This window comes from Podarcis gaigeae, assembly GCF_964106915.1.
Source record: "Podarcis gaigeae genome assembly, chromosome: 14".
Taxonomy (NCBI): Eukaryota; Metazoa; Chordata; class Lepidosauria; order Squamata; family Lacertidae; genus Podarcis; species Podarcis gaigeae.
The window spans coordinates 53,095,379-53,123,344 of record NC_139690.1 but is presented as its reverse complement, the minus strand read 5'-3'; the positions used below and the strand labels follow the sequence as shown (position 1 = coordinate 53,123,344).

The 27,966-nt window shown below is 56.1% G+C and overlaps 2 protein-coding genes across 2 annotated transcripts in view; one reads left to right on the top strand and one right to left on the bottom strand.

The window, feature by feature from the left end:
- The window catches only part of LOC310831121 (coronin-7-like), a 102,783-nt gene that overhangs the window by 32,196 nt on the left and 42,621 nt on the right, over window positions 1-27,966 (bottom strand). The gene's annotated exons all lie outside the window — the stretch shown is intronic.
- VASN (vasorin) lies at window positions 225-24,372 on the top strand. Its single transcript, XM_083711543.1, has 2 exons — window positions 225-412; window positions 21,861-24,372. The coding sequence occupies exon 2, from the start codon at window positions 21,871-21,873 to the stop codon at window positions 23,839-23,841; it is 1,971 nt and encodes a 656-aa protein (XP_083567669.1). The 5' UTR covers window positions 225-412; window positions 21,861-21,870; the 3' UTR covers window positions 23,842-24,372.

Genomic DNA, 27,966 nt, shown 5'->3' with positions numbered 1-27,966 from the left:
GTCGAGGCGGCGTCGCATCTGCCCCCGGCCAGCCAGCAAACCTGTGCCGGGGTGGCGGCGGGAGAGGAGAGGAGCAGCCAGTCCAGGGGCTTGAAGGAGGCAGCCCGCTCCGCTGGCCCTCCGCCGCCGGCTGCCCCTCGGAGCAGCTCCCCGGCTCCACCTCCGCGGCCCCGCAGCCAATCCGGCGCGGCCGCCCGTCGGAGGAGCCTCTTCGCCAGCCGGACCCGCCTCCTGCCGCCTCCCGCCCCGTCTCGCCTTCGCTCGGGCGCCGCGCAAAGGAGGCAGCAGCGCACCGCCAGGACGCGCAGGAGGAGCAGCCGGCGATGGAGCGCGCGCCCCGGCAGTCGCCCCTCCGCCGCCCCGCGCTCTAGATCCCGACGCCCCGCTCCCGAGTCGCCGCCCGGCCCAGTCGGTAAGTCCGCCGCCGAGCTGGCCGCTCCCTCGACGGCTCGCTCGCTCGCTTCTCCGGCTCCGCGTTCGCGCTTGCAGCCGGAGTGTCTCCGGAGAAGTCGGCGGGGCAGCGAGCGGGGAGACTTTGTCAAGCGCGCCGCACTCGTAGGGTTGGCCACTTGCACGGGCCAGCCAGGAGTCGCCCGTCCGCGCTTCCTTCCTCCCGCGCGTTTTAGTCGCGCATTAGCCTCGCCTACCTCGCAGGGCTGTTGTGCAAGGCGAAGCCCTCCTCTAGCGGTGGGGCCTGACTCGTTGGCCCGATGCCCAGCAGCGAGGGGCAGCTCGAAAGCCTATTCCGTGGCGCCTCCCCACGGACAGAGCCAGCGCTGGGCATGGAAGAAATCCCGGGTCGCGTCCCCAAGTCGGCCTGGGAGAGCGAGCCTTGCCGGAGACGCGGGAGGGAGCCAACTCCTAGGGCTCGAGGGGTCTTTGCCCCCCTAAAATATTTGAGGGCCCTGCGCTCCCCCAAAGTTAATGGGCATTGCCATTCAAGTGGTGCATGATCGATTATGCGATGCCCCCAATATTTTATTCAAGTTGGCACCCCGGCAGCAGCTCCCCTTGGTATGTTGGCAACCCAGGCAGGGCCCAGGCTCCCTCTCCTTGGGCCAATGCAAGGGGCTCCCAAGACAAGCCCCCCCCCTTTGCCTCCAGCTGCAGGGAAGCAGGAGTCCTGCCTGGCCTGGCACTCCTGTACAGTGATCTGGGTTCAGCTCTGGGACAGAGCATGGGCAGAGTGCTTTTCCTCCCTTACTACTACCAATTTATCTCACTGTCATTCCCAGGGAGTATTCCTCCGAAAGCAAAGGGCACATCATTTCCATGGGCCTCCGTCAGGACAGCTCCCAGCTGGATGGGGGCCTAGCGGTCCTCTATTCTGCTGAGCTTAATGGCACCCCAAATCTCACTCCTGGGGGGCAGCTGCACGTCCCCCCAGATGGGCTCAGTACCACTTGCCTTCTCCCTTCCCGCTTCCCAAGCAAAGCAGGTCTGGGAGAGGAACTCTGAGCCAAGATTCAGGAGGAGGGGGTTTTGGGGTGTCTTGGCTGACGCTGGAGAAGGAGGCTTGGGAGAGCCAGCAAGGGCTGGCAGCTCCCTCGCTGCTGGCGTCAGGCATGGACTCCGGGGGCCCCTGTGCTGAGCTGGGATGAGAGATGTGGGTTGCCTCGTGGAACAAACATGTAGGAAGAGAGTCTGGCCGTCTTCCCTTCTTCTTGAGTTGGAACACCCTTTCCCGCTCAATATTTGGGGACTGGCTGGGCCTTTTTGCCCTGCCCCCCCCCCCCCGCACTGGTTCCTCTCTCTTCTCCCCCCTTCCTTTTCCAGCCCCTGTGTTTATTTTCTTCCGCACTTTATGAGTGGGATTCTGGGAGGTTCTGTAAACAGAGTGTCAGAGGCAGGAAGGAGCTGTGTGAATGAATGACAAGCCTGGAAGGCATCCAAGCGCACCCTCACCCCGACCCGACCTGGGGTGGCTCTGTCACTTCCGGCCTACTGCAGGACTGCCCCCCACGGGGGCCGAGGGAGAGGGGTGCAGGGGCAGGCCCAGGGCCACTGTGCCAGGTGCCAGCTCCTCTCTCTGTGTGTGGTGCCAGTCAGGAGAGATTGCAGGGAAAGGTCTCTTCTTCCATTCCACTGGCTCTCCTGGTGTTGCCGGGGGCCAGGCTGGGGCTGTAGCTTCGTGAGTGACCACTTGGGAGTCTGGTGCAGGGCATCAGGCAGAGGTGCGGCAGGGGGCCTCCTGCTCATTATACACGCATGTGTCCCTTGGGCGCTTGTGGGAAGGGCAGGGCGGAACAGACTTTTTCCTACTTTATGGAGACAGAGAATGCCTTATCCCTCCTTGAGGGTGGCAGGGAAACGGTAGCCTGGCTTGCGTGGGGGAGCTAGACTGCAAATGTTAACCTGGCCCAGCAGCCGGTCTCTCTCTCTAGGAGCTGTCGTTTTGTGGGGCGCTGGGGGGGAGCAGGAGTGGCTCTAGAGGTAGAATTCTCAGGACTCAGAGCAAACTAAGATTCTCAGGATTCCTTGGGTGAATCTGCAGTTTAGAGATACAGATACCGGAAGTAGTGAATCTAAGGAAGAAATGTATTTTGTTTGTAAAAAATTATACCTCCTTAATAGAATAATTAAAAAAATCTTAAGTGGTTTAGGTAAAAAACGCAACAACAAATTATGTTTTGGAATTATTCTTCAAAACAAAATCCCCTTCCACTGTCCACCTACCCCCCCCCCCCCGTCACCCCCTGGGCCAGTCAATAAAGGCCTTGGCATACTTTTCTGTAAGTTGGCACAGAATGCGCGATTGCTTCAAGGAACAAGCTGCTTTTTCAAATGCTACAGGGTTCCACGGAGCCACAGGTTCTGAACGTATTTCTGAGGGATCCAGGGCTTGAACTGGATTGTGCTCTCTGCTACGAGGGAAACTGAGGCAGGGCTGGTGGCAGTGAATGGGTTGTGTGCTCAACAGATGTGCAGCTGCCGCCCTGCCGCTTAGGGGCCCTGCATATGTTGCTGTTGTAGCTGCTCAGGTTAGATACTGCGGGGTGGGGGCTGGGGGTCTGCAATGCCCAGGGAGGAGGGGAAGGAGCAGGCAGGGTGGCACAGAGGGCACCTGAGGCTTGGTAAGTTAACATCCAATAATTTAGCAAGCCCAGCCCAACTTCTAAACAACCTGCAGCAGTTGCATTTGGGTGGTTTAAAAGAGGTAAAGATGATGGTTTGCGCCCCCACTATGTACCTTGTTAAGACAGACGTAAAACTGGAGAGCAACAGAATTGAGGGGTAGAATGGGGCACCCAAAGTTCATCTAGTCCTACCCCTTGCAACACAGCCATCTCAACTAAACCATCCCTGACAGGTGGCCACCAACCTATTTTCAAAAAGCTCCACTGAAGGATTGTCCATCACTTCTCAAGTCATTCTCCTTGCTCTTTATGATTACAAAATCAGAGCCCTGATGAATCACACTGACAGCCCACTTAGACCAGCACCCTGTTTCCAAGAAGGGACAGGCAGGTGCCTCTACCCAATTCGCAGCCAGGCTTGAAGGCAACAGTCCTTGCTTCCTCTGCTGCCCGAGCGGCTGGTGTTCAGAGGAATGCCCCCTCCAAGACTGGCAGGTCCTCTGCACTAATTCTCGGGGATCTTGAGGATGCAGAGCCGTCACCTTGCCAAATAAACCTTATAACTATCACTTTGGGGCCATGGCTCAGCGGCAGAGAGCTCTTCCTTTGCACCTGTGAGCACCCCTGCTCCTAAATCCCCGGTCAGGGCTGGGATAGAGCCACCCCTGCTATTCCAGGGGGGGCCACCAAGCGAGATGGACCACGACTCTGAATTGGCAGAAGGCAACAGCTTCTGACTTAAGAGATAAATATGCAGTTCTGAAGTGAAGAGTTTTAATAGTACAGTCAGACCTCGGGTTGAAGTAGCTTCGGGATGGATATTTTCGGGTTGCGCTCCACAGTGACCTGGAAGTAATGGAGTGTGTTACTTCCGGGTTTCGCTGCTTGCGCATGCGCAGATGCTCAAAATGACATCATGCACGGAAGCGCCAAATCGCAACCCGCAGATGTCCAGATGCGGGTTACGTTCACTTCTGGATGCGAACGGGGCTCCGGAATAGATCCCGTTCGCATCCAGAGGTACCACTGTAACACTCTAAAATCTGCTGCCTGCTTAATCAGAAATTATTTTTTTTGATGAAGAGTTGTTTTTAATCAAAGAGAACACCAAGAATATATATATAGAGAGAGAGAGAGAGAGAGAGAGAGAGAGAGAGAGAGACTGACTGACTGCTGGATCAGGCCAGTGGCCCATCTAATCCTGACCCTGTTCTCATAGTAGGTGACCAGCTGCCCCAGTGGGAAGCCAGAGAGCAGAACATGAGCACAAGCACAACACTCTTTCAGAAACATTGCTGCCTCTGTAGTCACTGTGGCGAGTGCCACCAATAGCCGTCTCCTCCTCCATGAATTTGTCTCATCCTCTTTTGAAGCTGCCCAAATTGGTGGGCATCCCTGCCTCCTGCAGGAGGAAGTTCCACACGTTAACTTCGCGCTGCATGAAAAGGATTTCCTTTTTATCTGTCCTGAATCTTCCAATGCCCAACTTCATTGGAAGCCCATGAGTTACGCCAAGCATAATTTTACACATTTCTGTCGCGCTGCCTCTGAACTCCCTGCCATAGGAGCATAGTCACCCAGTGCTTTTCCAGCTGCACTGGCTCCCGGTGGAGTACAGGGTCAGATTTAAGGTGCTGGTTTTGACCTTTAAAGCCCTTCACGGCCTAGGACCCTCGTACGTACGGGACTGCCTCTCCTGGTCTGCCCCACGGAGGACCTTAAGGTCTATAAATAGCAACACCCTAGTGGTCCCGTGCTCTAAGAAAGTCATATTAGCCTCAACCAGAGTCAGGGCCTTTTCAACACTGGCTCCGGCCTGGTGGAACGCTCTGTCTCATGAGACCAGGGCCAATTTCTTTTTGCAGGGCCTGTAAGACAGTTGTTCCGCTTGGCCTTTGGCTTGGAATCAACTTGATCCCTTTCCCCTCTATCCTTTTTCATTCTGTGATGGAACTCCTATTTGGGGACTTCCCTGGCTTTTTCTTTCTGGCCCACGTAGGACCAGTCTGGATAGTTGGCCTTGGTGAAGATTTGACGTTTTCATCCCCAAAAAGTTTTTGATTTGAGTTTCTACTGAAATGAGGCTGCATTTTAATGTTGTATTTTAATCTTGTTTTTACGTTATATTTTAATCAATTGTTTTTATACTTAGCTGCCCTGAGGCTGGGGAGGGCAGGGTATAAGTAAATTATTATTATTATTATTATTATTATTATTATTAGATGAGCCGCTAAGTGACCCAGTCCAAAGTCAAAACAGGTCACCTTTCCACCTGGCAGCACCCAGCTGGCTCACCTGTGGGGTGCCCCATCCTTCCTTCCCTCTCTCCCTGATGCGCAGCCCGGCCTCTTCCTTAGAAGCATCCCAAACCAGAAAGGCAGCAGCTGCCTCACAACATTGGAATTCTCATTAGTTGGTCCTTGAGGAGCAGCATTCCTGGCGGTGTGTGCAAGGCAGGAGAGTGCGCAAGGCAGGAGGGTGCGCAAGAGGTGCACAGCCCTCCTCCTCCTCCCACGCAACTGGCTCTGGCCGTGCGGAGCGGCTGGAATCAGTTTCTTCTTGGAAGGCTGGGCTTCCTGGCTTGCCTCCTCCGGAACACCTGAGGGGAGCCCCAACCGCCCCCCCCCCATGCCTGCCAGAGAGGAACAGGAGGCTGGGCTGCTGGAAAGATTGCAAAACCCGTTCCAAGCAGACAGGAGAGGGGAGAAGAGGAGGGGAAGCAAAGGGCTAAGGGGTTGGGCGGGGGGGGGGCCTTTCTGAGCTGCAGCACGGCTCTGTGTTGCCCAGGGATTGCCAGAGAGCAGTGCCAACCTTGGCTGCCCAACTGATGCCCAGAAACGAACCCGGCAGAGGAGAAACAAAGGCAATGTGCGCATCTAGCCAACTTTGCGAGGGAACCGATGGGATCCTTGAGGATTTTTAAGCAGAGGCCAGGAGGCCACCTGTCGCAGGTGATCAAGATTCCTGCATTGCAGAGGGTTGGACTAGATAACACTCAGGGACCCTTCCAGCTCTACAGTTCTATGATCATGTCAGAGAATGTGAGCACAGACAGAAGTCCAACAGTCTGTCCCTTGGTGCAGGGATTGGAAACAGTTTGACTGGAGAAGTCAGCTGAGCATTGACTTGCTCCATGGCAAACGAGTGCCTGTATTTGCCAGGCGAGAGGCCCAGCACAGAGAACCTGGGAGGGAGCCCTGTGAGTGGGCAGCTGCCCAAGGAAGCTCTGGCGCTGCTCCGAGAGGGCACTGGCACTTGCCCTCCTCAGGGTGGATCCTGCCACCGCCGCCACCTCCCTCTCTTCCTGGTCTGGCGGCTGCTTGCACCAAACTCCAGCAGAGACGGCTCAGAGGCCGGCCAGCCTGAGCCGGACAATGGCTGCCTTGTTTGTTGTGCTGGCGAGAGGAACTTGCCAGGAAGGTGAGCTGGCAGGAAGCGTGTCCAACAGGCACCTAAGAGGCAGCTCTGTGGCAGACTGTGGGGGGCCCAGTGTGCGGCGGAGGCAGGGGAAAAGGAGCCCCAGCCTGCCAGGAAAGGGTTCGCACATGTGGCCCCCGCTCTTCTTCATGTTCCCCCCAGCAAAAAGGGCAGGAGATTCCCTTGACGTGGCCTCCCCTGCCCTGGGCCAAGGGGCTGAGACATCTGGCTCTGGGTTTGTGTGGAGAGCCATTTGTGGCATACAGATAAACTGATGGTGCCAACATGGTCAGGGAGCCCTCCCCCGGGGGGGGCAGTGGCGTAGCGTGGGGGGTGCAGGGGGGGCCGGCCGCACCGGACGCAACATCTGGAGGTTAGGGAAATCCACGGGTTAGGGGGCACAAATCCACGGGTTAGGGGGTGCAAATCCATGGGTTAGGGGGCGCAAATTACTGGCCTTGCCCCGGGTGCTGATAGCCCACGCTACGCCACTGGGGGGGGGACCTTGCACAGTTCTCTTCTCTCGCAGGAAAGGCAGTTTTAAAGGAAAAGTGAGTAAGAGGCAACGTGGTTGTAGTTTATAAAATTACACAGGGCGTGGAGAATGTGGACAGAGGAAAGTTTTCCTCCCTCTCATAACACTCAAATTCATGGGCATTCAGTGAAGATAAGTGCTGGACAATTCAGGACGGGTTAAAGAAAGTCCTTTTTCAGACAGCAGATACAGAGAGAGAGAGAGAGAGAGAGAGAGAGAGAGAGAGAGAGAGACCAAGGGTCAGCAAACCTTTTCCAGCAGGGGGCCAGTCCACTGTCCCTCAGACCTTGGGGGGGGGCAGACTATATTTTGAAGGGAGGGGAATGAACTTATTCCTATGCCCCACAAATAACGCAGAAATGCATTTTAAATAAAAGGACACATTCTACTCATGGAAAAACACGGTGATTCCCGGACCGTCCGTGGGCCGGATTGAGAAGGCGATTGGGCCAGATCTGGCCCCCGGGCCTTAGTTTGCCTACCCATGCTATAGACTAAGGAACTCCCTCCCACAGGATTTAGAGAGCTTTATAAGAGGGCATTGAGACAAATTCAAGGAGGACGGGGCTATCGATGGCTCTGTCCCCAAGTGCTTCTGAATGCCAGTTGCTGGAAACCTCAGGAGAGGAGGGGAGGGCTCTTGGGCTCGGATCCTGCTTGTGGGCATCTGGTTGGCCCCAGGGAGAACAGGAGGCTGGAGTGGGTGGGCATGGGCCTCATCCGGCAGGCTCTGCTTATGCTCCCTGCCTGCAAGGAACGCTCTCCTGTGCAGCGCAGCGGAGGGGCCTCCTAGCCGGGCACAGGTGCCATCAGTGCCAAGGCCTCTCTGGTAGCAGAGGTGGTCTGCAGCCCTGCCAACCCAGCTGACTCGCTGACAACCCAGCCGGCCGCAGAAATGCAGGTTGGCCAGCGCCACCCTGAGCTAATGACGGGTTACCTCTGTGTGCCGGGCTAAGGATAGCCTGGTGTCCTTGTGGCAGCTGCGGTCAAGGCCAGGAGGGAAGGGGAGAGGGGCAGGCACCACTGGTCACCTTCTGTGCCCCACAGAGGGGTGACAAAGCGGGCTGCAAAAGGGGACCCTGAGCCATTGATACCCAAATGACCCTGAGCCATTGCGGCTTCCCTCGTGGGCACTGTGCTCTGTCCCGGGGGCAGCAGAGGAGAGCCCAGAGGCCGAAGAGAATTCAGCAGCTGAGCCCCAGGAGGATGGCCAGAGTGCGAAAGATGGGGCAGCTCTTGTGAAGGAGAGACAGCAAGGCAGAGGCAGCTCGCCGAACCTGTCCCTGCCAAGCCCTGAGGAGGAGGAGGAGGAGGGTGGAGATCCGCCCTGCAATTAATCCTGCGGCAGGCTTAATCCTGGCACTGCGGTGTCCCACTCCTGACCTGGGTTGAGGCTGCGCTTGGAGGAGCCGTAATTAAAGGGGCAGCAGCGACAGCAGACGTTACTCAGCAGCCTGGATGTGGCAGACACGTCAGCGAAACCTGAGCCCAGCCGCTTCCGAGCAGCATTCCAGCGGGCGAAGGCTGGTGCTGGGCACTCCTCCCAGCGCCCTCCCAGTGCCCTCCTCATCTGCTGCTGCTGCTGCCCTGGTTATGTGGCATGGCTCTTCCTCCCCCCCCCATCCAATTCCCCAACTGGGGCCAAAGCCAGTCTCAGAGGCTCTTTTCTGGCTCTCCCTGGACTAGCGCAGACCAACTATGGTTGCCATAAGCCCCAGGCTGAGCAGGGATGCCCAGCAGCCTTTTCAGCACTAAGCAACTTAAGCCAGACCGTGCTCACGGAAAAAGGGGGAGTTTGGTCCAAGTCGTGTAGTAGATGAAGGACATACAGAGAAAGCCAACCCTACTCTTAAGACAGCAGCAGCCGCCCCCTTGGTGGGAGGGCAGACCCCTCCCCAAACTAGCCTGTGGCCTCATGTCTTTGTGTGTGTGAGGATGCACCAGCATGGGGTTCGAGTGCTGGTCCCGTGAGCGTCTGTTTGCAGAATCGGGCAGGGGTGCCACCCCCCTCCCCGGGCCCAAATGTCTCAGGCCAGGCCTGCATGCAAACAGCACCTGCTCCACTAAGTTCCCCTGAAATTGGAGAGGCTTCCATGCCTCCCCAGTTTTGCAGAGTGCAGTGCAAGCTTCTCTCTGCAGGGCTCTGGGAAACCCCACTAGCAAGGGCAGATCTACTGTGAAACAAATGAAATTTAAGTTTCAGGGCTCCTAATCCTAGAGGGACCTCAAAAGAGGAACAACCCCGCTGACAAAGATAACGGGGGTCACCCAGACCTCATTGCTGGTGGCAAGGCTTGGGAGTTCCAGCTTCAGGGCCCCCCAGATGTAGCAGGGCCCCAGAAGGTAAAGGTAAAGGGACCGCTGACCATTAGGTCCAGTCGTGGCCGACTCTGGGGTTGTGGTGCTCATCTCGCTTTATTGGATGAGGGAGCCGGCGTACAGCTTCTGGGTCATGTGGCCAGCAGGACTAAGCTGCTTCTGGCAAACCAGAGCAGCGCATTGAAACGCCGTTTACCTTCCTGCCGGAGCAGCACCTATTTATCTACTTGCACTTTGACGTGCTTCCGAACTGCTAGGTGGGCAGGAGCAGGGACCGAGCAACAGGAGCTCACCCCGTCGCGGGGATTCGAACTGCCAACCTTCTGATCGGCAAGCCCTAGGCTCTGTGGTTTAACCCACAGCGCCACCCGCGTCCCAATAGGGCCCCAGAAGCAGGCATGCAAACCCTGAAATTCCTTTGCCCTTCTTGCCTGCTGCTCATGCATCATGTACAGGCGGAATGGTCCCGGCTCAGCGCATCAAGGGCCCCAGAACACCCTGCGCACTCTGCCAAAAGGGAGAGTGAACTGGGAGAAAGGCAGCATTGAACATGGTCCCCCCCCCTTCCCCGTCTCTCTCGCACGTGCAGAGGAGACCCCCACTTGGCAGCTCTCTGCAGAGCCCAGGTGTTTCTAATGCGGCCTGGGCTACTGACAGCCCAAGAACGCCGCCTGCACTGGGGGCGGGGGGGGCATTGACGGTGTCAAGGAGGGGCCTGGCTTTAAGGAAAGAATGTGGGGGGGGGGAGCCCAGCATGTGCAAGCAGAGCCTCTGATGTGCTGCCAACCGCAGAGCCAGCCCCCCCTCCCAGCCTGGGGTGGTGGGGTTTTTTTTAGCAGGCGCAGGAGGGAAGCGTTAGGAGACGCCTCTGGTTCGGGTCCGTACATCTTGGGAGCAGATGCATCTATCGCAGCCACTACAGAGGAGCTGCGCATTCCTGCGGGACCCAAGCCCCCCCCCCCCAAGCCAGGATTGGGGGTGGCGGGAGGCAGCGCGCTTTGCCCCGGAGGCCACAAACCCCACAGAGTTCATAAGGCAACTTTCTCGGCTGCCAAGAGAGGAATGGCCTTGGAAGTCTCCCTTCTCAACACCACCAAAGGCAGAAGCGATCGCAGCTGCCCTGCGGATGTGAATACTCACATGGGGGGGGGCGCAGAGAAAGAGGATGCTTTGGCCAGGATCTGGGGAGCGGAAGCTGCCTTATTCCACCAGCCTGTGACCAGGAGGGGTCTTGCCAGGGCAGGAAAGGGCCCTTCCACACAAGCCCCCTTCCTCAACAACTCCCTCCCCAAGCAAAATCTCCCCTTGCAGACCTGCTCCTGTTGCAACAGCCAGCGGGCCTCTCATTCAATGCGCCCCAATCAACCACTTCCTTCTTTTTCCAATGACTTTTCCTAATCAATCCAAGCCGTGGCGATTAGGAGCAAAGCTGGCTTTGCAAGCGTTTGGGAAACTCTCTTTTTTTGTCTTTCGCTCACAACGCAAACACAAAAACCGCACAAACGCACACACGAAACCTACACAGACAGAAGACCTGCGGGAGAGTAGAGCCCAGCAAGGGTCCTCTGTGAGGTGGGGGCAGTGGGGTGGGGGGCAGAGAGCAAGGCTGTCCCTGGGCCAGCTGGAAGGAACGGCTGAGAGCTTTTTGGACCCGGCTCCAGGATCCAGTCGACTGAGCGCTGAGCTCATCGGGCAAGAATGAGCCTCAAAGCCACAGCGGTGTGCAATTGTGTGTGTGTGTGTGTGTGTGTGTGTGTGTTCACCTCTGCTAATCTGGCTCCAGCCTGGGCAGTGCACTGACCCTCCCAGGCCTGGCAGAGGGCCCCCCCCCCTCGCCACCCCGCCCTGCCGCCAATTAAGAGGACTTTCCTGTCTCACATCCCGGACAACAAGCTCTCCTAATTAGTAATGAGCCCATTTTGAGACTCTGATGGAGCTTCTGAGTTGCAGCAGCGCCTTTGCCTTGGCGCATGCCCAGTGGCTGCAGGGGGGGGGTCAAGGGGGAGAAGGGCTGCTCCCCCACCAGTGAGGAGAATGGAGAGAAAGTTGAGCCAGCAGCCTTGGAGTGATGGGGGGAGAGACAGCATCTTAGTTTACACTAGATTCAAGGTGGATTGGAAGAACATATAGTATTTGAAGTGGGGGGGGGACAAGAAGCTAGGCAAGGGCCAAACCATTTTACTTTGGGGGGAAAGCCAAGTATTGGGGGGGCAGAGGAGTATAGAATTGTGCACAGCATGGAGAAAGTGGAAAAGAGAGACGGCTTTTCCACTCCGTGAAAGTGAAGGCCAGGAGGAGATTCAAAAGGAAGGACTTATTGACACAGAAACGTAGAACTGGGGAGCTGGAAGGGACCCTGGGGGTCATCCATTCCAACCCCCTGCAAAGCATCACAATACAGCCATAGCATGTATTTGTGTGCTTGTGTGCCAACGTTGGGAAGCCCAGCTAGAGAAGGCTTTGCAATGCAACCCACATCCTTGTGGAACTCACTGCCACAAGATGCGTGGATGGGGACTGGCTCGTGGGGCTTTAACTGGGGATGAGACCAATTCCTGGAGGGTAAGCCTGTCTCTGACTACTAATCATGATGAAGACAGATAGGGAGATGTGGACAGATAAAGAGATATAATCTCTGGCATCAGAGTCCGTCTTCCTCCAAGTACCAAATTCTCGGAAGGGGGAGCAAGCGGAGGCTGTTGCGCCCCAGTTCTGGTGCTGTGGGCATCTCAGGGACATCTGCCTGGACACAGCTGCAAACATGCGTCTTTGATCCCACCCTGCAGGGCTGGTTTTGTGTTGCCTTCCTCTGGGGCTCAGCAGAGGGCAGGAGCTCAGGAACAGCACCACAAGCGGCTTGCAGAACCTTCTGGACTTTTGGCTCGCGAATTCCCCTCTCAGACCTTCACTCTGCCAGACACACATTAACCCTATTGTTTGCTCCCTTTTGCACTGGCTCCCGGTGGAGTACAGGATCAGGTTTTGACCTTTAAAGCCCTATACGGCCTAGAACCCCCGTACCTATGGGACCACCTTTCCTCATATGCCCCACAGAGGACCTTACGGTCCGCAGATAATAACATCTTGGAGATCCCGGGTCTCAGGAAGATTAGGCTGGCCTCAACCAGGGATAGGGCCTTTTCGGCTGTGGCCCCAACCTGGTGGAACACTCTGCCACAAGAGTTCAGGGCCCTGCAGGATTTGACATCTTTCTGCAGGACCTGTAAGACAGAGTTGTTCTGCCAGGCTTTTGGTCAGGGCTCAGCCTGACTCCCCTTCCCTTTTGTATAAGAACTAGTATGAAAGAGGCCTCCCAGCATTCTCAAAGGCCCATATAAGATCAGCGTACGCAGCATTTAATCCTGCGGAAAGCCATCTAATTCAGATTTTAATTTTATCCTGACTTGTTTTTAAGAGGTGATTTAATTATTGTTTGATTTTATATCACTGTTTATATTGGATGTTAACCGCCCTGAGCCCAGGCCGGGGAGGGTGGGATACAAATAAGTGTTGTAGTATTATTATTATTATTATTATTATTATTATTATTATTATTATTATTATTATTATTAGCAAGTCCAATACAGCCCTCCTGGGAGGAAGAGGTTGGCAGCAACTGCTCCCGTGGTAGATTTGGGTCACCATGAAAGGGCAGCAAACTTCCCGTTACTCAATTTATTCTTGCGTTTTGACTGTGAAGACGGCAGTGGACAGGAAGAAGGGAGGTTCTGCCGCAGGAGCCAGAATGCCTCCCTGCCGACTGGTTTATTGCTCAAGCTGCTGCAGAACAGGTTCAAGGGGGTTTGGGGTTCCTTTTGGATGAGGTCCAGCAGCCGCGATAGGGATGTACAGGGCTGGGGGTAATCAGGGATGCTCTTTGACCCTTCTTGCTTATCCGTAGGTAAATGAGGAATTCCTGACAGTGGCAAGAAGGCTGCCTGGCAGCTCCCAGGAAGGGGGGGGGAGCCTTTGCTGGCTCTTCCACCCCCATTCTCACCCCTAATCCTGACCGCGAACAGGATGCCCGGGAGAAACCGGAGAGCCCTGACCCTGCAATCAGGCCGGGGTCACCCCCACTTATCTCCTTGCCAGCAAAACACAGCAGCCCCTTCAGGAGGCCTGGGCTGGCCTGTCAGCACCCCCCCCCCAGCACAGCTGGCTCCCATTACCCACAATGCTCCAGGCCAACCTTCGCCCCGGCAGAGGGGCCCCCGGTCTGCCTTCACCTGACAGGTTAAGAGATTGCAGAAGGAACAAGAGGGCAGATCGAGGGGGCGGGGGAGGCGGGGGGCGAGGCAGCGGCAGAAGAGAGGGAGGCTGTGGGGCACCCAAAGCAGGCGGGGGGGTGCAGGAGGGCTGCCAGGAGAGGACCCTGCAACAGCTGCCTGCTCCACCCTGTGTAGTAAAGGGAGAGGAAACCCACCCCCCCAGCCCCCACCATGCACAAACACACACCGGCTGTGGCTGCAGCTACTCAGGGATGCAAAATCTGGCATCAGGCATCAAGGACCAAGAGCTCGTCAGTTGGATGAACTCATTAAAAAGACATTTCAATTAACTAAAAGCCAATTAACTAAGGAGCGGACTTAAAGCTCTCTGGGGAAGCGGTGGGCTTCCTTGGAGGATTTTAAGCAGAGGTTGGGTAGTCATCTGGTCAGGGATGTGTTGGGATTCCTGCATTGCAGGGGGTTGGAATAGATGACCCCTGGGTTCCCTTCCAACTCTACAATTCTTTGAAGCTTTCGTATATTTACTCGTTACCTTTAGAAGAGGTGATGACGCCTGTACTGAGAGGATACCCTGACGCAGGTAACACACACGTGGGCATCGTTTAAATATGTAGAAATATTCCCACCTGAACGCAAATGTACTTGATTAATCTCCCAACAGAAACTCGTACGCTCAGTCAGTCAGTCATTTCTTGAGCCGGGTCACACAGCCAAAGTGACTGCAGAGTCAAGGAGGGCAGCAGGGCAGGCAGGCAAGCCGGCCAACCAGGCACAGCTCCCAGCTTGAAAGGGCAGGTAGGAGACGTGGGCAGGATCGAGCCCAAGTCCCAGTGAGCCTCAAGAGCAGCCAGGCAGGTGCCTCGGAGAAGTTCAAACGCAGGGAACAAATGCCAAGGTGCTTCGTTGTTAAATATTTGATTTTTTCCCCCCAACCTCTAAACAAATACCAGTATACAATACCAGTGCAAGACTGGCTTATTACGTAAAGCATTTCAACCCAGGAAATCCTGCCCAAAGCCTTTAACGCAGGACGGGCACACCTGTCCCTACAAAAAACAGCCGCTTCCCATCCAGATCTTTCCCCAAGCCCTTTGTCTCTCTCGGATGACTTCTAAGCTTCTCCAAAGGAGCGATTTGGCAGACCAGATCCAGTACCACCTAGCTAAAGGGAGCCCAGTCCAAGATTCCCACTGCCGGCTCCCTCGCTGCCTAGCAGCAACTGAAAAGAAGTTGGCACGGAAGCTGTGCCCCTGCTGTTTGCCCCTCACCCCAGTGCCCTGGTATTCTGAAATCCAGCCTTCTTCTCAGCATCCATATGCACAGAGCCTCATGGCTGCCAAGGGACCCACACACTGCAAATGCTTCTAAGCCAGCACCCGCCCCCCCCCCCCAGACATTGGGGACTATAACTCCCACCCCCCACCAAAGCTAGAGGTGATGAGAGCTTCAGCCCAAACTTCAGAGGGGGCACCACGTTGGCTTCCCCATCGAAGCCTTCGCTCTCCGCCTGTGGCCGCCCCTGCCATTAGGCGAGAGAGGGAGGTGGTTGCCCCAGGCGGCGGCTGGTGAATGTCAAGAAAGGGCAGCAAACGGTTATTTAATTTAGTGGCCAGGTATTTTTTGCCTGCAGGGAGACGCACTTCTGGGACTTTGTGTCTTGGGTGCCAAAATAACTTGGCCAGCCTTGGAAGGTAAAGAGCTGCCCTTGCGCTGGGAGGGGCAGGATGTGGGGTTTGGGAAGCAAGCCTGGAGGAGACAGAGAGGGATGCGAGAACCAGCTTCAAGGATCTCAGTGCAGTGGTACCTCGGGTTAAGAACTTAATTCGTTCCGGAGGTCTATTCTTAACCTGAAACTGTTCTTAACCTGAGGTACCACTTTAGCTAATGGGGCCTCCTGCTGCGCTGCCACCGCACAATTTCTGTTCTCATCCTGAAGCAAGGTTCTTAACCCAAGGTAATATTTCTGGGTTAGCAGAGTCTGTAACCTGAAGCGTCTGTAACCCGAGGTACCACTGTACATTGCATGGAAGAGGGAGCAAGTTTGGAACCAATGGATTCAGGTTACAAAAAAAAGATTCTGACTAAACATCAGGAAAACGTTTCTGACAGATTTCTTCTTTCTTCTTCTTCTTCTGTGATCCCTCGTAGCCGAGTAAGATTGTCTTCCCTAAACACGGTTTTAACAATGAGTCTGTAAGTTTCTGTGGAGGCCAATTCGGGGCCCACACGTCCTTCCACAGTGGGGACATTGGTTTCCGGGCGGGAGTTGATCACGGTGTGGATTTGCCCAGCGTGCCTTCCTCTTAGCATGTTTCTCCCTTCTGTCCTGAGTTCGAGTGTCTTCAAAGCCCAGGACACCGTAGGTAAAGGCTGTTCTCCAACTGGAGCACTCGAAGGCCAGTGTTGTCAGTGTTTATACTACATTTTCTTAGATTTGCCTTGAGAGTCTTGAAACCTCTTTTGTTGACGACCAGCATTACGCTTTCCATTTTTAAGTTCGGAATAGAGTAGTTGTTTTGGAAGACGATCATCAGGCATCTGCACAACAGGACCAGTCCTGTGAAGTTGATGTTGACAGTAAAAGCTGTTTGCCAGTAGAACAGACTCTCACAAGAGGTTGTGGACTCTCCTTCCTGGGAGGTTTTTAAGCAGAGGTGGGATGGCCATCTGTCATGGATGCTTTAGCTGAGATTCCTGCATTGCAGGGGGTTGGACGAATGGCCAGTGTGAGTCCCTTCTGACACTATGAACCACACACTCTCCAAAGCAGCCCTTCGGGGGGCTGGACTGGATGACACTTGGGGTCCCCTCCCACTCCACAATTGTCAGAATTGTCGACAGTGACTGGCAGTAGCAAGGAGAGCCCTTTGCCTCTGAGCCTGCCTGGTTCTGTGGCCCTGAGCACCATCGCTGAATCCTGCCTTAAGGAAAGCATGTGCTGTTCCTCTTTCTATCTCTCGCTCGCTCGCTCGCCTGCCAGCCAACTTTCAGGGGGTGCCCCCAAATTCTATCATTGCAAGAGGGGGCAAAAATGCCCCTCCCCACCGATTCCCTTCAGGAGATTTCTTCCCTGCGAGACCATCGGTCACCCTGCCAGGGAGGGGGCCCATCCCAGGCCTGCCCCCTCCCTCCTTCCTCCAGCTGCACATTCCAGCCTTTGTTACCTGTCTGTGTGGTGCCAGCTTTGGGGGGACCATTCCAGAGCCCCCCCTTTGCCGAAGTTCATTAGCTCACTTATTAAAAGGGCTGACAGACATGCTGAGAAAGCAGCAGCCCCCCTCCCGTGACCCCATCATGCATTGGGGGCATTCCTGAGCTGCCCAGGACCCACCCCAGCCTCACTCCCACTTCAGGGAACAAGAAGGGGAGTCCTCCTCTTCCTCTGCTCTCCCCCCCCCCACTAAAAAATAGCAGGATTAAACCCATGCCTGGCTGAACGGCTCTGCTAAGAACACAGAGAGGAGCAGAGCCGGAATCTCAAAGATGTTGAGGGGACAGGCCCTGCCCTACATCATGGGGTCTGGGGGATCTCACTGCTCCCTCCTCCTGGGGTGGGCAAGGGTGGCAGCCCTGGGAGGGGGGGTCCCAGGCCAGGAAAGAACAACTGATGGTCTCCACGACTCTCCCACTTGGGCAAATCAGCGTTTCCTGCCCTGGGTGCCCGCCTGCACTTTTTCCAGTGGGAGAATTCACTTGGAAAGTACCGGTATTTCATCCAAACACAAAGCTCATGCCAGGTGTTTTTTTGGTGGGTGGGTGTGGGTGGGAAGAATCAACGTGTGGGAGGCTAGATGCCTTCCAAGTTCAAACCCAAACCCTGAATGGCTTGCAAGTTTTAGGATCGCCTCTTCCAGACACTAAAGCACTTCCATGTGTGGTTGTTGAAAACAAATAAATCTGCCCTTTTCCCCTTATGGGGTATCCAAGAGCCCATAAAGAGTCCTTACATAGGTTCCCTATCAGTAGGAGAAAACAACAGAGGCCAACCAGAGAATATTGAGAAGCAAAGCAGCTAGTAAGCCTGATCTTTATTGATCTGTTGCAACAGGGTGCTCCCCTCACACGCAGGAGGGAGGAGGAACCCCGAACAAAGGTGTGCCCATCCTTATATAGACCCTGTAGATCAAGACCACCCCCAGAAACATCATACATACATCACAGAAGGGGTGTAGCTCAAGACCACCACCCCAGATACATCATACCTACATCACAGGAAGGGCGGTCTACAGCAGAAATCTGAGTGCTTTGTTTACCTCCAGCACCTTTAAACCCGGCACTCAGCGCCAGCCCTGCTGGGATTGGCCCTGCAGTCAGTGGCATAGCGTGGGTTGTGAGCACCCGGGGCAAGGCAAGTAATTTGTGCCCCCTAACCTGTGAGCCAGGTAGGGGCAGAGAACTGCGAGTGTGAGCGCGCCCCCCCCGATGTTGCGCCCGGTGCGGCCGGCCCCCCTGCACCCCCCATGCTACGCCACTGCCTGCAGTGGAACTGCACAGGAGCGAGGGGTGTGAAGCACCTCTACAGTCTGGCTGCTGGCTCTGACCTCACCTGGCCTCAGGTGATTGGCAGGTGCCCACCATGATCCACCTGTCCAGATCTAGATATGTCCAGCAGACCAGATCCAGCTCCTGGCTCTTGGTCTACTTGCCGGAGAGGGAATTACATGGTGGGCAGGGGCAGAGAGAGACATCCGCTGCAACTCTTTGGGAGTCTGTGGGATTCAGGAGCCTTGAAAACTCTTAACCCAAGACAAGGGCTGCTCTTGAGATACGGGAAGAAGCCAAACAGGAGTTTCTTTTCTCCCTTTTTCCTTCTGTGATGGAACTCCTATTTGGGGAGTTCCCTGGCTTTTTTCTGGACCAGTTTGGATAGTTAGCTTTGGTGAAGACTTGACGTTTTCATCCCCCAAAAAGCTTTTGAGTTTCTGCTGAAATGAGGCTGCATTTTAATGTTGTGTTTTAATCTTGTTTTTAAGCTGTATTTCAATCAATTGTTTTCTATCTGGAGTTAGCCGCCCTGAGCCTGGTCATGGCTGGGGAGGGCGGGGCATAAATAAAATTTATTATTGTTATTATTATTATTTCGTCACCCCTCTGGAGAGGGCAGAGTTCCTCCTGGGCTTTTGACAGTTTTGGGGGGGGGCAGATCCTCATGGAGAGAGGGGAGTGCGTGTTTTCCTTCCAGATCTCCCCCCTCCCCTTTCTCTGCCCCCCACCCACGGGTGTCCGTCAGCAGCACCCAAAGGCCAGGGGTTTCCAAAAGTTTGCTCCATTTCCCTTTGTTTCCATGCTGGGGGGGCTCTCTTGCACAAGTCTGTTCTCTGCTCTTTTCCGGTGACCTTTGGAGACATGAACTGATGACAGGCTAGGCTGACCCCCCTCCCTCTGAGACATTGCTAATATATACAAGGAGGAGAGACCGGTTACGCAGAATGAAATCATCAACTGGAGTGAGAGAGGCGGAATGACACTGGAGTGTTTTGACCCACGGCTGCCCGCCTTACAATGCGCAGAAACACGCTCTGTGACTTCCCAGGGGCTTGGCAGCAAGGAAGCAAGATGGGTTTTTCCCGGCTAGTCACAAGACGCCTCTGTGCGACCAGGGAGACATGGCTGCAGTGAGACATGCGCCACTCCCTTTGGAGGGGGGAGCACATGGAGCTGCTCTTCTCCCCCCCCCCCGGTGGGAGCCATTTCTGCCCATCACAGGGAGCAATACATGTAAGTCGTAGAATTGTAGTGTTGGAAGGGACCCCGGGGTCATCTAGTCCAACCCCTGGGGGTGCAAGAATCGCAACAGAAGACTCCCTGGCACATGGCCATCCAACCTCTGCTTGAAAACCTCAAACGAAGGAGAGTCCTTTGGAGGTTAAGTGCATTGCATTGCGCATACCACCAGAAAGCCCTTCCCAATACTGAGTCAGAGTAGTAGTAGTAATAAATGAGGACACAGGTGGCGCTGTGGGTTAAACCACAGAGCCTAGGGCTTGCCAATCAGAAGGTTGGCGGTTCGAATCCCCGTGACGGGGTGAGCTCCCGTTGCTCGGTCCCTGCTCCTGCCAACCTAGCAGTTCAAAAGCACGTCAAAGTGCAAGTAGATAAATAGGTACCGCTCTGGCGGGAAGGTAAACGGCGTTTCCGTGGGCTGCTCTGGTTCGCCAGAAGCGGCTTAGTCATGCTGGCCACATGACCTGGAAGCTGTATGGCAGCTCCCTCGGCCAGTATAGCGAGATGAGCGCCGCAACCCCAGAGTCGGTCACAACTGGACCTAATGGTCAGGGGTCCCTTTACCTTTACCTAGTAGTAGTAATATTAATAATAATTTATTATTTATACCCTGCCCATCTCAAAGCAAAATATTAAAAATACAATAAAGTATCAGCATTAAAAACTTCCTTAAACAGGGCTGCCTTCAGATGTCTTCTAAAAGTCAGAGAGTTGTTTATTTCCTTGAAATCTGAAGGGAAACTGTGGGTGCCACTACCAAGAAGGCCCTCTGCCTGGTTCCATGCAACTTCGCTTCTCACAGTGAGGGAACCGCCAGAAGGCCCTCGGAGCTGGACCTCCATGTCTGGGCTGAATGATGGGGGTGGAGACGCTCCTTGCCATTTGGATTCATGGGATTGGGTCCTCCCCTCTGGAGCAGCAGAAAACAAGCTTCCTTCTTGCAGAGGGCAGCCCTTCAGACGCCTCTCCCACCCCCTCTTCCCTTTTCCAACCTTGGATGCACTTTGGGTAGTACGAACACGCCGTATGCAGAGCCCTGAAGATGCCTCTGCCAGACTGAGGCCACGAGGGCTTCCTCCTGAATGCTCCTGCCCAGAGCCAAACGCGGCTGGGGGGCTGGCAGGGCAAGGGCTCCCCCCTCCCCGGGCTGCAGGACGTCCAGTTTGCTGCAGCTGGTGGGAAGCAGCCCTGGGTAGCAGGCAGGAGACGCAGCGCAGAAGGAGGCTGGGTGGGGCTCCCTTGACTCGGCCAGATGGCTCTACCTCACTTGCCTGACTCAAGCGATAGACATTTGGGGGCAGGGGCAGCCAAGGTTCGGCGCAGGGGCAGCAATCTGGGGCAGGCACCCCCCCCCTCAGCAGCTTCAGAGAGAGCGGCTCTGTGACAACTGCATGGGGCTGCATGCCTTTATCCGTAGCTCCGAGGAAGGACGCCTGCTTGGCATGTAGAATGTCCCAGGCAGGGCTGCCCCCTATTCCCTCCCTGGTGAGCCTGGCAGAGACACCACATGCCAGGGGTGGGTGGAAATGGGGAAGAGTAACAGATGCGGGTCTTTGGGCTGCTGGTCTGTTTTCATTTTCCTCCCTCTCCGTTTCGTAAGCTGACTCCCTGGTGCAACAGCCTCCAGAGCTGTGGCAAGAGCTGGAACGATGGCCTGTCCTTTCCAACAGGGGGTTAAAAAATATAGTTTGCAAATCCACCTCGTGCCAGAGTTTCTGATTCTGGTTTTGCCCAATTATCGCAAAATATAAGCTTTGTCGTTTCTGGCATGCCCAAACCACAGACTTCATTCGAACCATAATTAAGCTTTCGATTAGGTTTGCCCCAGTAATGGCTTTTGACTTCCAAAAAGAACCCCCTCTCTAAACAATCTCCACTACTGGATATCAACAAACAACTGGGCAGGAGAATCCATAAAAATTCTCTTAAGAATTGTTTAACTAGTGGTGTCGGCACCGATTCATGTTAATCTCAGGATTGTGAGTTCGAGTCCCACGTTTGGCCAAAGATTCCTGCATTGCAGGGGTTGGACTAGAGAACCTTCGTGGTCCCTTCCGACGGTGCAATCCTGTGATCCTCTGATTCCCATGTGACCCCTGGGTGTCCAAAAAGCAGGAAGTTAGGCAGCACCAGGCGAAGCTGGGGGGGGGGGACTGGCCAAGGACAGGTGGGACACCCCCCCTTGCCCCGGTGTAGTTTTTATGATGAAACCCCCACGTTGCGCCCATAGACAAATAGTGTGTCTTATAGAGTGAAAAATACGGTAACCTCCCAGTTCCTTAGGAACAGTAAAGGCCGGGGGGTAAGAATTGTACACTATTGCTTGGAATGGCTGGGGGGGGGTCTCACCAGAAACATGCCCCTGCCCCACAATCCTCTCTGGCGCTAAACCTTCACCATGCCTCCTTCCCCGGGAACAAACCCAGTCGGGCTCTGCCAGCAGAATCCAGCTGAGCTGCGAACCAGATTTCCGGAAGGGCAGGAACTTGGGGGGGGGGGGCTTGCAGCAGAATGGTCAGAAGTGCCACCGTCCAACCCGTCTCTCTCTTTCCCCCGCAGGAGCCGCGCCATGTGGCAGCTGGTGCTCTGGGCGCTGCTGGTCCTCCCCGCCGGGATCCTGTCCCGGGCCTGCCCCTCCGAATGCCAGTGCGGCCAGCCCCAGACGGTCTTCTGCATTTCCCGAAGGAGCCACGACGTCCCACAGGGCCTCCCCCCGGACACGGCCAACCTGTACGTCTTTGAGAACGGCATCCGGTCCCTGGGCGAGGACAGTTTTGCGGGGCTGCCGGCCCTCCAGCTGCTGGACCTGTCCCAGAACCTCATTGCCAGCCTGCCAAAGAACGTCTTCCGCCCGCTGGCCGGCCTCCGCAACCTGGACCTCTCCTCCAACCAGCTGCGGGAGGTCACCAACGAGAGTTTCCACGGCCTGCGCCTTCTTGAGCGGCTCTACCTGGAGCACAACCACCTGCAGCACATCCACCCGTCCGCCTTCGACTCGCTGGAAAACCTTCTGGAGCTGAAGCTGCAAGACAACCAGCTGCGGACACTGCCGCCCCTCCAGCTGCCCGCCCTGCTCCTCCTGGACGTCAGCCGGAACAAGGTGACCGCCCTCAAACCGGGCACCTTCCATGTCCCCAACCTCGAGTCGCTGAAGATCGCCGGGCTGGGCCTGGGTGAGGTGGAGGAGGAGCTGCTGCGGAGCGTGGCCACCCTGCACGAGCTGGACGTCTCCGACAACCTGCTGCCCGCGGTGCCCGCAGCTCTGCATCTCCTGCGGGGCCTCACCAAGCTCAGCCTAGCCGGCAACGCGCAGATCTCGCACCTGCGCCCCGAGGACTTCCGCAAACTGCGCAACCTGCAGGAGCTGGACATCAGCAACCTGAACCTCAGCAGCCTCCCGGGGGGGTTCCTCACCTCCTTCCCCCGGCTGCGGGCCGTGGCGGCTGCTGCCAACCCCTTCAACTGCGTCTGCCCGATGAGCTGGTTCGTCAGCTGGGCCGCCAGTGGCAAAGCTCTGCTGCGGAGGCCCGAGGAGACTCGCTGCCACTTCCCGCCCAGGAACGCTGGCCGGCTGCTCCAGAGCCTGGAATATGCAGACTTCGGCTGCCCGGCCACCACCACCACCAGCAGCGTGGGCACGCAGAAGACCGCCGGCCCAGATGTGGCCGAACCTGCGCCCAGCCGCCCGGGTGCACCCAGCACGGCCGGCCCCACGGAGCTGACATCGGCCACCTCGCCCACGACGCCAGAAGGCCTGCCCAGCGCAGAGCCTCGCCTATGCCCACCGGGCACCTGCCTCAATGGAGGCATGTGCCAGCTGGATGCCCGGCACCACCTGGAGTGCGCCTGCCCTGTGGGCTTCACCGGCCCCTACTGCGAGACTAGGGCCCGGGCGACAGCCGTGCCCACTGCCGCCCGGGTACCCGCCCCTCCCGAGCGGCTGGCCATCAAGCACGTGGGGGGCACCTCGCTGAAGGTGGACCTGCAGAACGAGGCCTGGTCATCCTTGGAGCTGAAAGGGATTCGCTTGACCTATTGGAGTCTCTCCGGGCCGGACAAACGCCCTGTCACCCTCCGCCTGCCGGCCTCTCTGCCCGAGTACACCGTGCGAGGCCTGGCGCCCAACTCCTCCTACCACATCTGCGTGGGGCCGCTGGGGGCCAAGGCGCACGAGGACGACCTGTGCGTGGAGGCCCGCACCTTGCACCTGACTCACCAGCAGCATGCGCCCGTCACCCAGGGCAAGGGCACCAGCTTGGCACTCGTGGTGGTGCCCGCCGTGGCTTCTGCGGTGCTGCTTGCTGCTGCCGTGGCCGCCGCTTCCTACTATGTGCGCCGCAGGAGGAGGAGGAGGAGACAGGCGCACACCGCCTCTGGAGCTGCCGGCCCGCTGGAGCTGGAGGGGGTGAAGGAGAACGGGGACCTGGGGGGCCACGGCCAGAAAGCGGCCCCCAACGGCCTGGAGTACGAGGTGCCGCTCATGCAGCCACAGACGGCCAGCCGCCCGGCACCCAGGACCCTGCGGCCTTCCTACTTCTAGAGCCAAAGAAGGAGCCCAGAGAAGCTGGCAGCCGGGGGTGAAAAATCGGGTCCCAGCCTGCCTAGGGGGGGTTGCCTCATAGCAACACGGAAGTCCCCTAAGGCGTTCCGAGCACAGAATCTCCAGGGGTGGACCCGATGCCGTCGGACTAGGCGGCCGCTTAGCCGTGGCTGCCCCAGGGATGCCCGGAGCGTGGCCAGGGGCCGCGGAGCAAGGCAAGAGGGCTCCATGTTCTGGCAACGAAGGATCCTTTCGCCAAGCCGGGGGCAAACAGATGAAGGAAAGACCAGCAGCCCCTTCTGATGGGGGGGGGGCTTGAAGTCGGGGAGGGGGGAGGGGGCACGAGACGGAGCTCTCTGGGGGAGCTTATCGGGAAACAAAGCTTTATGGACACTTAGAGAATATTTATAAGACAAAATATGTCCCATTTCTTCTGGGAACAACTCTCTTTTCTAACACGGACGGAGCCTTTTTGTAAAAACCGGGCTGTGTAAGCGTTTTTGTACAAAAAATAAAAATTTCAAAAGGAAAGAGGTGTTTCTAGAGAGTGATGAGTGGGTAGAAGGGGGGCTCAAGGGTTGTGTGTGGCTGGGGTGGGGTCCTCGCCCCCTGCCATAAGGGACGGTGGCTGTAAGGGGGAAGTGGGGAGTCTTGCGCCTGGGGGGGCTGGGCAGGAGGCTAAGGACCCCCCTTCACTCAGGGACAGGGGCGAAGACCACTTACACATGAACTTCCTGCACAGCAAGGGAGGCCTCCCCCTCCAAGCCAGGGAGACTTATACTGTGTCCAAGGTGCTTTAGTTGAGATTCCTGCATTGCGGCGGGGGGGGGGGCACAGCTAGATGACTCTTGGGGGTCCCTTCCAATTCTTAAGATCTGGTGATTCTCATACCCCCCAAGTGTCCCGGTTTTCCCGGGACACTCGTGAAATTACAGAAGCTGTCCTGGTTCATGATTAAATCCCTGAATGTCATGGTTTCACTTTTTTCCTTTCCTCCACATCTCGGAGAACAATTAAAAGTGGGGAGAGAGAGAGAGAGAGAGAGAGAGGAGAGGAGAGAGTCCTGTTTCTGTTGAAAATAAAATCCCTGCACCAAATGAAGGAAATGGCGAAGCTTCCATACGGAGCCCTTCCTGTAATTTTGAAGAAAAAGGCCACCAAACCACTTGAAATTCTTTCATTGCAATGCTTCCGCAGCCAGCCATTTCTTAGGAAAAGCAGCGAGTGCTGATTCCTTTATTGTAAATAGAGAGTCACACTCTCTACTCAGAAGCAAATCCCACTGTAGTCCATGGAGCTTACTCCCAGGTAACTGGGTCAAGACTGGGCAGCCTGCAGTCTGAAGCATTTTTGCTCAGAACGAAGTCCCACTGACTTCAATAGGATTTGCTCTCTGGTATGTTCCTGATCAATCTCACAGCTTCCATTTATTACTATTGCTTCCATTTATTGTGGAAGGTGCACACCATTCCTTTCCCCGCACATTTTTCCTTTACAACAAGCCTGCGCGGTAGGTGAGGCAGAGAGGTTGCCATTGGCTGGAGGTGACTGATGACGACGTGCAGATGACATCTGTCTGTGCCGCAAGATCCAACGCTGGAGAAGCTTCCTGATGGGAGAACAGGACGTCCCTATTTTATCAGAGAAATGTCGGCGGGTATGGATTCTATCTAGTTCAATACTGTCCACACTGGCTGGCAGCAATAGCTCTGGTGTCAAACAGGGCACATTCCCAGCAGCCAATGCCTGGAGACTGAACTTGAGGCCTTCTGATCTGCCATGGAGCCACAATGGCCGTTCCCCTCCGGACGCTGCAAGGACCGATCCGCTGAAGGGGAGCCAGCGGTTTCTGCCGGTCCCTTCCTTGAGGATGCTGAGAAGGAGATGCTGAGCTCAAGAGGGAGCCTTCCTGTTTCAACCCCTTGCCAGAGTCTCTAGGGCAGGGGTCAGCAAACCTTTTCAGCAGGGGGCCGGTCCACTGTCCCTAAGACCTTGTGGGGGGCCAGACTACATTTAAAAAATGAACGAATTCCTATGCCCCACAAATAACCCAGAGATGCATTTTATATAAAAGGACACATTCTACTCATGTAAAAACACGCTGAATCCCGGACCGTCCGTGGGCCAGATTTAGACGGTGATTGGGCCAGATTTGGCCCCTGGGCCTTAGCTTGCCTACCCATGCTCTAAGGCAGTGGTTCTCAATCTGTGGGTCCCCAGAAGTTGTTGGACTACAACTCCCATCATCCCTGAGCTCTGGTCAGGGGTGATGGGAGTTGTAGTTCAACAACATCTGGGGACCCACAGGTTGAGAAAGGCTGCTGTAGGGCAAGGCTGGGAAGGACCTCCACCCCAGAGACTCGGGGCAGCTGCTTCCAGTCAGAGCAGGCACTACTGGGAAGCCAACCTCTCAGGCCTGATACAGCAACTGGAGTGGGCACTGCTGCCTGCCTGTGCCCACACAGGGAGAGGGGAGGCACCCTTGGGCAGAGCAAGGTGCGCCAAAACGCCTCGGCTTCTTTTCCGCCAGAGCCAAGCCCAGGTCCTGTTGACACAGCTGCCTCCCATTCCAGACTCCTCTCGCCGGCCAAGAGTCCAGGGCGGCTTCTCTCTCCCCACCCGCGGCCGGCTGCGCATGGACCGGGCGAGCACCAGATGGATCTGATTAGACGGAGGGGCTTTCCGAGGCTGGATTGCACGGCCGCGGCCCCACTTAGCAGGAACGCAGCTCTTTCCCTGTGGCTGGGGGGGGGGGCACAGCAGATACTCAAGGCGGGGGGGACGACTTTCCTTCTCTCCTGGTTCCAGGCACAGCCTGGGGGTGCTGAGCGCTGGGCAGGCCGTCTTAATGCGCAAATCGTGCCTCTGCCACGCTCTTGTTAAGAGGACCGGCTGTGCCACAGAAGCATCAGTTCAAGGTATTTTGCTGCCCGAGGCAGAGCGGAAAACAACATCCCCATCCCTGTCAAGCAGCAGAGTTGTGAATTATGGGCCCTGTTCAGGGCACCCCACCTCCAAATGGATACGGAAGAGCCGGGAAAGGTTCACAATACAATCAAGGGGATGATGGGAGGAAAGGATGCGGCGTTTGGGGGTTTTTTGGTTTAGAGAAAAGGGGAGCAAAAGGCAACATGATAGGAGTTTGTAAAATCATGTCTGGCACAGGAAAGGAGGACAGAAGAAAGTTTTTCTCCCTCTCTCATATCACTCAAACTCGTAGACATCCAATGTTGGACAGATAAAAGCACCGGGAGGCAAACTAAGGCCAATCGCCTTCTCAATCCGGCCGGCAGACAGTCCAGGAATCAGTGTGTTTTTACATGAGTAGAATGTGTCCTTTTATTTAAAATGCATCTCTGGGTTATTTGTGGGGCATAGGAATTCGTTCATACCCCCCCAAAAAATATAGCCCCCCCCAAGGTCTGAGGGACAGTGGACCGACCCCCTGCTGGAAAAGTTTGCTGACCCCTGAATGAAAGGAAATCCTTCATGCAGCACCAACTGAGGAACTCCCTGCCCCAGGAGACAGATCCCAGTCGCTGGAAACCCCAGGAGATGGGGCTCTTGTGTTCGAATCCTGCTTGTGGGTTTCCCAACAAAGGCATCTAGTTAACCACTGTGAGAACAGGATGCCATTAAGGATGGGCTCCACCAGCAGAGGAGGAAGCTTCTCGGGCACCTGGGAGCAGAGTGCCCAGCGGTGGGGCGAACCGCCCATAAGGCTCCACACTGCCTGCCCGCTGCCTCGCCCCCCCCCCCGTTGTAGGGCGGCTGAGGCCCCGCTGCATGCCCTATCCCTATGGGCGCTGCATGCTCCGTGCCGTGCTGCCACCTGATGCCCATAGGGATGAGACGCACAGCAGGGCCTCAGTCGTCCTACAGCTGTGGGGGGAGGGCAGCAGGCAGACAATGCGGAGCCTGTGGGTGCCAAGATGCGTGGCTCGTGCACGTTGCCAGCTCCGTGGTGACGAGTGCAGCCTGCCATTTTGTCACACACACCCCCCATCAGGGTGGCACCTGGGGCGGTCCACACCCCCCGCACCCCCCTTCCTACGCCCCTGGCTCCACCTAGCCTGATCCAGCCAGCTCTTATGCTCTTCCTTATTATCAATATCATTACTATTA